This window comes from Pyrus communis, chromosome 8 (assembly GCF_041283825.1).
Source record: "Pyrus communis isolate YQ-2024b chromosome 8, ASM4128382v1, whole genome shotgun sequence".
NCBI lineage: Eukaryota > Viridiplantae > Streptophyta > Magnoliopsida > Rosales > Rosaceae > Pyrus > Pyrus communis.
Genome location: NC_142572.1, coordinates 23,079,782 through 23,089,228, shown reverse-complemented (window position 1 = coordinate 23,089,228; position 9,447 = coordinate 23,079,782). Strand labels below are relative to the sequence as shown.

General features: G+C 37.3%; 1 protein-coding gene across 1 annotated transcript; it reads left to right on the top strand.

Annotated features, from left to right (window-relative positions):
• Nucleotides 1-1,061: 1,061 nt before the first annotated feature.
• Nucleotides 1,062-5,277, top strand: LOC137718328 (synaptotagmin-2). The gene is made up of 13 exons (XM_068457851.2): nt 1,062-1,203; nt 1,322-1,476; nt 1,592-1,690; nt 1,794-1,844; nt 1,954-2,077; nt 2,347-2,465; nt 2,644-2,745; nt 3,146-3,220; nt 3,410-3,486; nt 3,566-3,812; nt 3,987-4,337; nt 4,755-4,886; nt 4,966-5,277. The coding sequence occupies exons 2-13, from the start codon at nt 1,366-1,368 to the stop codon at nt 5,095-5,097; spliced, it is 1,620 nt and encodes a 539-aa protein (XP_068313952.1). The 5' UTR covers nt 1,062-1,203; nt 1,322-1,365; the 3' UTR covers nt 5,098-5,277.
• Nucleotides 5,278-9,447: the final 4,170 nt, after the last annotated feature.

The following is a 9,447-nucleotide window of genomic DNA, read 5'->3' as shown; positions in this document are numbered from 1 at the left end:
TCTTCCACACACACTTTTCAATTTTCAACCATTAAATCGAATAAATTGAGATATCAAAAGATGAAACTAACAGGGTTGTGTGGAGTTAAAATATGTGTATGGATTGCACACTATAAAATATTCTGAAATATACTAAAATTTTTCCAAAATGCGGAGTGCTATCCACACACGAATTTTTACTTTTCACACATCCTCTCAATTTTTGGCTGTCATATCGAATGAATTGAAGTAGATCACACCCATTTGTACTTCTCACACATCCTCTCAACTTTCGACTGTCAAATCAAATGGATTGAAGAAAATCATAACCATTTTTACATTTTACACAACCTTCTTCTTTTTTCGCTATCGAATCGAATAATTGAAGAAGAACAATATAAAAAATTAAAAAAATAACAAAAGTGTCTGAAAGGTAAAAATATGTGTGTATATTCACTTTCCTTCCTAAATATATATGCATTTTGGATTGTGGGAATTGGATCCGCTCCGGACCTTAGTGTCCGAAGCCTAATGATCAATTAATTTGAACAGCACAAATTGAATCCAACTGCTTTTATTAACTCATTTTTCTGGATCACCACACACAAGCCAACAACTTTGATTTCTTTTACTCACTAATCAGATAAATTGATCGTTAAGCTCTGGACACTAAAATCCTGCGGACCCAGTTCCCTGGATTGTGGACAAAGAAGGAAAGCAAGTACTAACTGAAACGGTTAAAAGAAGAAAATAAAAAGGACAAAAGAACAAAAGAGGGAGAAGGACAAAAAGCCAAAACAGAAACCAATCATTATCTCCCTTTTAATTCCGTAAATTTATGATTCTTTCCCCACAATAATCTCGTAACGCTGTAAAAAATATGTACAGATGAGACAGAGAGAGAGAGAGAGCGAGCCAATAAACCGCTTAGACGTTACCAACACTCGAGACAGATGAGAGGAAACCCCACAAACGCCAGCCGTTTGCTTGGAATCGGGATCCAGTGGTCGTTGATGAGAGAGAGAGAGAGAGAGAGAGAGAGCAGAGCATCCCACCAAGAATAAGTGCCTTCCTTTAGTGCTCCTATCTGCTTCTTTCAGATAAGCATTGTCGTCTTCTCCACTCCTTCTCCACGCGGCAGAAACAAAATATTTTTTTGGTTTCTGGGTCTTCCACAATTTACGGGAATTCAGATATGTGATCATTTTTCTGCGATTTTTACAGGTTTTTTTTACTGTGTTTTTCATGTTGTAGTCTTGGTGTGTAGGAAAAGGAAGGAGTGGAACTGGAGAGGTGTTTTTGAATCGTACTCGGTTTTTACAGTCTTGTTCTTGTGTGGTAGTGTGGGATTTTGGGGTGGTCTGAGGTTCTGAGGGCGGATTTGAGATGGGTATTCTGAGTGCGATTTTGGGTTTTGTGGGTTTTGGAGTTGGAACTTCAACTGGGCTTGTGATCGGGTATTACGTCTTCATCTACTTCCAGCCAACTGATGTCAAGGTCGGTTCTTTTATAACTATTAGTGGATTACTGCTCGGCTGATTGCTGATAATGTTTGTGTTTTGGTTCAACAAATGTTAATTTTTGTGATATATCTGATTTGTAATGAACCCAGAATCCTGCAATTCGTCCATTGGTCGAGCAAGATTCGAAAACTCTGCAGAGGCTGCTTCCGGAAATACCCATGTGGGTGAAAAATCCAGACTATGATCGTGTATGTTCACTTTTCGAAATTTTGGTTTTTGCAAATTGATTTTCTTGAGTTAGTGTTACAAACGCCACAAGAGAAGCTTATCAGGATTTTTGTTTCTGTGAAGGTTGACTGGCTCAACAAATTTATTGAGCTCATGTGGCCTTACCTGGACAAGGTAATGCATACATATTATAACAGTATTCGCATATTTTCCAGGGGCGTTTTGCTTGGTTGACTCTCTCTTACTCTTTTGTACTGAGTATTGGTGGTGAATTTGTTTTTAGGCAATTTGCAAAACTGCGAGGACCATAGCAAAACCCATTATTGCTGAGCAAATTCCGAAATACAAAATTGACTCCGTCGAGTTTGAAGCGCTTTCCTTGGGTACCCTACCGCCAACTTTTCAAGGTTGAGTTGATCCTCTTACTTTCCCTCTCTTACACGCACACAATTTTGGATCTGCATTCTGTTTTCGCGATCCCACCCATCGGTTATATGCTACTTATCACTTTTTATTTTGTGTTGTTATTGTTAATTTCTTGACATAGTATACTGTGAACAAGATGATATCCGCCTTAAAATTTCCATCTTATCTTATTTTAAACCTTTGTTCTGTTTTCCCCTGCTATGCAATACTCGTGCGTAGTGCTCATTTCTTGTTTTTCTGTATATGGCAGGAATTAAAGTGTATGTTACCGGTGAGAAGGAATTGATAATGGAGGTACAACTGAAGTGGGCAGGCAATCCTAACATCCTTGTTGCAGCTAAAGCATTTGGTTTGAAAGCCACGGTTCAGGTATGTTCCATGAAGGAATTAGTATATTTAAAGTTCAGTATGCCTGGACACACACACTACCCCAAACGGTGGTCTGCCTATTCCATGCACACACATGAACTAATACTTTGAATAAAAGTTAAGACGAGAGACTTATTACTGGATTTGAATGAAGCATTGATTCTTTGGATTGTTTCAGGTGGTTGATCTGCAAGTGTTTGCTTGTCCACGCATCAGCCTGAAGCCTTTGGTTTCAGCCTTTCCTTGTTTTTCAAAAATTTTCGTGTCTCTGATGGAGAAGGTATGGTACTGATTCCATTTTCATATTGCTTACATGCTTGATGATTGTATTACAGCGGAAAACTAGTTGGTAGTCAGGGACGTGGTATGTTATATAACTACATTGATTTGGTATTCTGGTACCTGACAATCCAGAGTCGGAAATGTGTTATATTTAATGTCATTTTCAGATGTACATTCTATACGACTACAGTTTAATTGAAAAAGGCTTAATTTTTGTAATTATGACTATTAGAGATGTATACTGGGATTAGATGTCCATGACCACCCCCGCATAGACAACCTCAGAATTATAATTCTGTTGCGGTGTCTATAATGTGCCACGTCTACCCCGTCCCCTTACTTCCATTTCGTTTTCCTTTCTATTTTCCCTTCCCAACTATCTTATTAATGATTTGCAGCCGCATGTTGACTTTGGATTAAAACTGGTTGGAGCAGATGCTATGGCTATTCCAGGCCTGTATAGGTTTGTCCAGGTAGCATCTCTTACTTTTTGCGAAGGTTAAAGCAGTGATATGGTTTGTGTTTACATCGTATACGAAGGATGATTAGTATATATGTTATACCAAGATGCATAGATTACTTATTTATAGAATATTCTACATGAAACTTGAATTTCTCAACGCCATCTTGCTTACTTTTGTTATTCTGTTTTGATTCATCAGGAGCTTATTAAAGAACAAGTGGCAAACATGTACCTATGGCCCAAAGCCCTAGAAGTACAAATCATGGATCCCACAATGTATGTGTCATGTTGTTTTGTTTCGAGTAATTGTGTAAGTTGGTTGTTGTGACCTAATAATTTTGTTTAATTCTGTCAGGGCTATGAGGAAGCCTGTTGGGATTTTGCATATAAAAGTTCTTAAAGCAATGAAGCTTAAAAAGAAAGATTTATTAGGAGGAGCAGATCCATATGTGAAAATCAAGCTCACTGAGGACAAGCTTCCTTCAAAGAAAACAACTGTGAAACACGGCACTTTGAACCCTGAATGGAATGAAGAGTATAATTTCGTAATCAGAGACCTAGAGACTCAAGCATTAGAGTTGATGGTTTATGATTGGGAAAAGGTATGATTCTTTGTTTGGAAATGTGAAAGAAAGTAGATACGTCTTTTTTTTAGCATGGTTTTCTTTCTTTCCAGGATGGATAGAAATACACATAAGCGAGAAGCCACATTGTGCCCTTAGTTCTCTACATTTATCATCTTACGCGTATAATAATGTGGGTTTAATTTTTCTTAGATTGGCAAGCATGACGAAATGGGTATAAATGTCATTCCACTGAAAGAACTTACACCTGAAGAGCCTAAAGTTATGACTCTTGACATACTGAAGAGCATGGACCTCAATGATGCTCAAAATGACAAGTCACGTGGACAGCTTGTTGTGGAATTGATCTATAAACCCTTTAAGGAGGATGAGATGCCCAAAGATGACGAAGATCCAAATGCTGTACAAAGGGCTCCTGAAGGAACACCTGCAACTGGTGGTGCGCTTGTAGTTACCGTCCATGAAGCTGAAGATGTGGAAGGAAAGCACCACACTAACCCACAAGTGCGCATACTTTTCAGGGGCGAAGAGAAAAGAACCAAGGTACATAAGTCCCTCGGTGTCCTTGTCCTTTCTCCGTTTTTCCTCTTACTTGTTTATAAACTATAGTTACTGCATGCTAAAGGCCCGTAGCAAGGAAAGGAGGCTTTTTTTTAGTCGGAGACTCTTGCATTCTAAGTTAGTTGAAAGATGAGAAGAAATAGTAAAGTCTTATTTTCTGTATATGTGAAAGAAATCACTTTATTGGTGCTGATGCATGTGTCGGATAAGAACTTCTGATGAATAGACGAATTTGTTCCCGAACTGTTATGCAAGTGTCATGGGTTTTCCCTCCATGATGCTGATACAATAAGAAACGATTGAATGCCGTTCATTTTATGTGATCGTGGAATTTCAAAGTTTAACTTGGCTATAAACGTTTTGTATGTTTACTTACAATCTCATTGGGAACTGACACAGCCTGTCAAGAAAAATCGGGATCCAAGATGGGAAGAGGAGTTTCAGTTTATATTGGAAGAGCCACCGAAAAAGGAGAGGCTTCATGCTGAAGTGGTTAGCCACTCCTCAAGGATGGGGCTGTTGCATCCCAAGGTAACACAGTTGAAACACATTCAACTTATTTATATTTGCGTTTATGAAATAACCCTCTGGTGTTTTTCCTTCCGATCAGGAAACTCTTGGATACGTGGACATAGACTTGGCGGATGTTGTTACCAATAGAAGAATCAATGAGAAATACGATCTGATAGATTCGAAGAATGGACGGCTTCAACTCGAGCTGCAATGGAGAACAGCTTCTTGAGGGGTATTGCAGTAAAAGAATTCTGTGTAGAAATGGTAAATGCCCTGTAAATTTCGATTCGTTTCGGATCATGTCCCGTAGTTTTCATAAATCTGTGTAAATGCTACTCTCTCTGATTTCTCACCCTACCAGACAATTCAGAATTTGCTATCGATGAATATATTTCTTGTTTGAGATCAATCATCTCCTTTAACTTTCATGTCTCCATAGGGAGGACTTGACTACGGTATGCAAACTTTGGTGGTATTCCAAATTAACAACGCAAAGCAATCGATGGAATCTTATGCAAGTTAGGAATAAATTCATTAAGTACGTGTGCCAAGTAAATCATATTCTTTTTTTCTTCTACTATAGTATTATTTCCTTGGCGGGTTTTGTTCGTGATAGGTTTTTACTTAATTCTCACCCACCTAGTTGGTTTTTAAAATCGGGTTGAGCATGTGCAAATTTAGGTTGATTGGTTCAAGATGCATCCCTAGTAGGTGTAAACCGTTTAACATCAAAAGATACGTGAATGAACAAACAAAATATAAAATCATGAGTTATACTTTATTAATTGAAAACAAATAAACACTGCATAACCCGTCATACTGCATCTTACCAGACTGTTGAGAATAAATGAATACAGGCACTCCAATAAAACACTAAATCAACCCCTAGCTAATTCTTAACGGGCTAGAAACCCTAATCTTGGCCCACAAGAAAAACCATAAATAATAATAATAATAAATAAATAAACTAATTTTCCAAACACAAAGCTGCTGGGTTGGGCAGCACAAATAGTTGGACGTCTCTTCCTTCGTCTTGTCCAGGTCTTCTGGTTAGGATTGTTCAGACCCGAAAAGTCCCCAATTCAAAGAGCTGAACTGAGATTTCTAGGGTCCAGTTTGAAATTGTTCAGACCCGAATAATCCAACCCGAATTATCTGAGAAACCCAAATAACCAACCCGTTTCATGTAAAACCCAAGATAATCAACGGAGGAGGGGTGTGATGTGACCATTTGCGGCGTTTATACTCGATTAGACTGAACACTGAACACACTTGATGAAGAGATTGCAAGTCTTGAAAAGTTTGTTCCTTCCATCCATCCATCAATCTATCAATCTGATTCCGCAGGTCCGCATAAGCATAGGCTTTGCCGACAATACTCTGTCAAACTGAGATTTTACGTAAATTTTGTCACCTTATATTTTTAACGTAATATTTTATGATTAACATAAAAATTATGTTAAAATTATAAGATAACAAACAATTCATCACAAATTTTACCTTTTTGCTTACCAAATTATAAAAATATAGGCATCATCCTTATCGTTTAAGAAGAGACAAATTTGGAGGTTACTTTGACCCAACTCCCAAAGCCAAAAGCTTGTGGTGTGTTTGTATGCACTATTTAGGAGATAGAAGTGAAAATCTACCGTGTCATAACCTAAATTCTTTTATGTCAAATCTATTACATAAGGAGATGAGCGAAAATGTGTCATATGTCACGCTACCAATGTATAGATACATAATTCTTTATTACAACCATGAGTTGATCACTTTGTTAGTATTACTCTCGGATATTTCAATTATATATTAGAATTCATCGTTATGAACAAATATATATCACTTGTTGTACGGTAAATTTTCTCAATTAGATGGACATCTATAACGTAATACTTAATACAGCAAACTATACAATTATTTCTTGGATAGAGTCCCTTCGTTGAGGCTAGAATTGGCAAACGGGTCATATTTGTCGTGTTCGTATCGTTTTCGTATCATACCAGTTATCTTAATTGATTCATGTTGTGCCAAATTCGTTATCTTAAAAAGTTTTTACATATGACACGATAACGACCTGACTCATTAACTGTTCATGTTGTTTCGTGTAAGATTAATGGGTTAACTAATAAATTGCCATGCCTAATGTCCAGAAATGGCAAACAGGTCGTTTACGTGATATACTTGTTATCTTAGTGGGTGACCTAACAATGATCTGATTTGTTAACGGGTGACCTAATAACAATCCCATTTTTTAATGAGGTGACCATAAACCTAATATTTTTGTGTCATTTTGTATCATGTTAACAGATTGTGCATAAAATTGTCAAACCTAATTGAGGCTGAGGCCACCCTTCTGGAGGTAAGTTTGGAAAGAAAGCATATAGCCATTGGAACTTGAGCAGTATAGAAAAACGAATATTAACCTATAAAAATAGTCCCTAGCAACTGAGAACTATGCAATGTCCTCCTACCAATAAACGAAAATTCCCCTACTTTCTAAACCATCCTAGAAGTTTTAATTTTTCTAAAGACAATAATAATCCTAATATAATAGGTTTCAGTATCACTGATACAAAAATAACCATCTTTATTCTTCTAACACTGAGCTTATAGATTCCCGCAATTGAGAATTCATCCACTAACACGCATGATCTGAAGAATATGAATCTGTTCCCACAACCCTAGTGGAAGAACAATGAGCAGCTTGGATCAAATCAGAATCAATGCTGCTGTCCTTGTTGTTACAATTTGTGAGGCTATCGAAACATCCCCACCCAAATTCTCCAGTAACGTCTCTTTCGTTTTTAGCATCTGTGCCATTAAAAAGAGGTCCATATCCCATAAAGCTTACTTTGTTGTAAAGTTGTCAACCAAAATATTTAAGAACATTGTCTACCAGTGAACTCGTTTTGTTCTCCCTGGTCTTGAATCAAAGTGGAGACTTGTGGCTGTGGGTACATGTTCATCCTTCTAACTTTGTGAAAACTTGAGAAGGAAAATCGATAACATTATCCGTAGGAAAATTCCACAAATGTATATGGCTCGTGCGTTTTGAACTCGTCATACAATTTCAAGCTGGATTTGTCGCATGCGAGGATTTACCTAATAGCATAGTTCTAGTTCAGTCGAAAGGGAAGAAGATACGTTATTTTAAGGGGATGGAAGATTGAGGCGGCATGCAAGTTGAACTTAAAACTTTCAATTTTTTTAGTATATTGATATTTTTACACCAAATAGATGGTGAGTTCGGCTAAGCTACACAATTCACAGCCTAATTTGGTATTAAATTCGTCATCCACAAGATTCGAACCTAAGATCTCTCACTTCTAAGTAAATAGGAATAACACCAAACCATGGTACTGAGTGACGAAACTTTCAGTTAGAAGTGAAGAATAATACTACTTCATATTTGACATTAGTAGTGGTAATTGCTAGTTGACACAAGATTAAGGGTTGTAAATGTAAGACTATCAAGGCATCTAGCTAGAGTGAAACAAACGAAATGAGAGATTTTTTAATGTGCTTGAATACGACCCGATAAATAAGTGTCATAATATTATTAATTAAAAATTTAAAAAATAAAAAATTTAACTAATTTTATTATAATATTTGTTGTACTAAACAGTATTTTTAGCGTACTGAAAAACTTCTCAAACGAAAGGAGCGTGAAATAAACGAAAGCAGAAGAGATAAAAGACAGGAAAATGAGTGGACTTTTAGCTCCCAGCCAAATGGAGTCAGACGGAAAGTTGACCGTCTAGAAAAAGACGCAGTCTTTAATCTGGGCCCAGCTTTGCCCCGAGCCCATTCTGATCCTCAGTTCTCAGAAAGGTCGCATCCACAATTCCACATCAACCTTAGTTTCTGATCACTGGCCTCAAAAAAAAAAAAAAAACCCCATTTATAACGCAAAATTTCAAAGAAATTAAAAACCGCAACGACATGTCATGATCAATCTCTGCAATCATATATTAATGGAGTTTGTGACTGATGAGTCAAAAAAAAAATAATCTTTTTGCAATGAAATAATAAGCTTATATACAATATACGTTCCTCTTACATTAATAAAGCAAAAGATTTTATTGGCTTTGGTCACCCAAACTATTCATCCTTAGGAGAGGATTCAATTCTGATCACGGAATCCTTATGATTTATAGGACAAGAATTCGGTGATGATCATTTTCCAAAGAGGACAACAAAGAGCTCTCCTTCTCTACACATGATCGCACTGCCACGTAATCCAACGAGCCAAGTTATTCGTACGAAAGTTTCCCAAGCTTCCACATAAAAAACGAGGAGAAAAATATTAGAGTAAAATGCAATTGGGATAACGGAGGGATTAAGGGGAAACTAAGGACGTCAAAGTAGAAAGAGAGGGAACTGATACTAGAGAGCAGAGATTAGACAGTTCGGTCATTGCCATAGACTACCAGATCACGCCGTCAAAACACACCCATCCGACTGAGAATCGCAGAGGGTACCAACCCCTTAACGCCGTCAATCCAACCGTCCTCTGCTGTCAAACTTGTGTCCTGTACCCGTACGACTATAAAAACCACAGGCACACACACGGAGACTT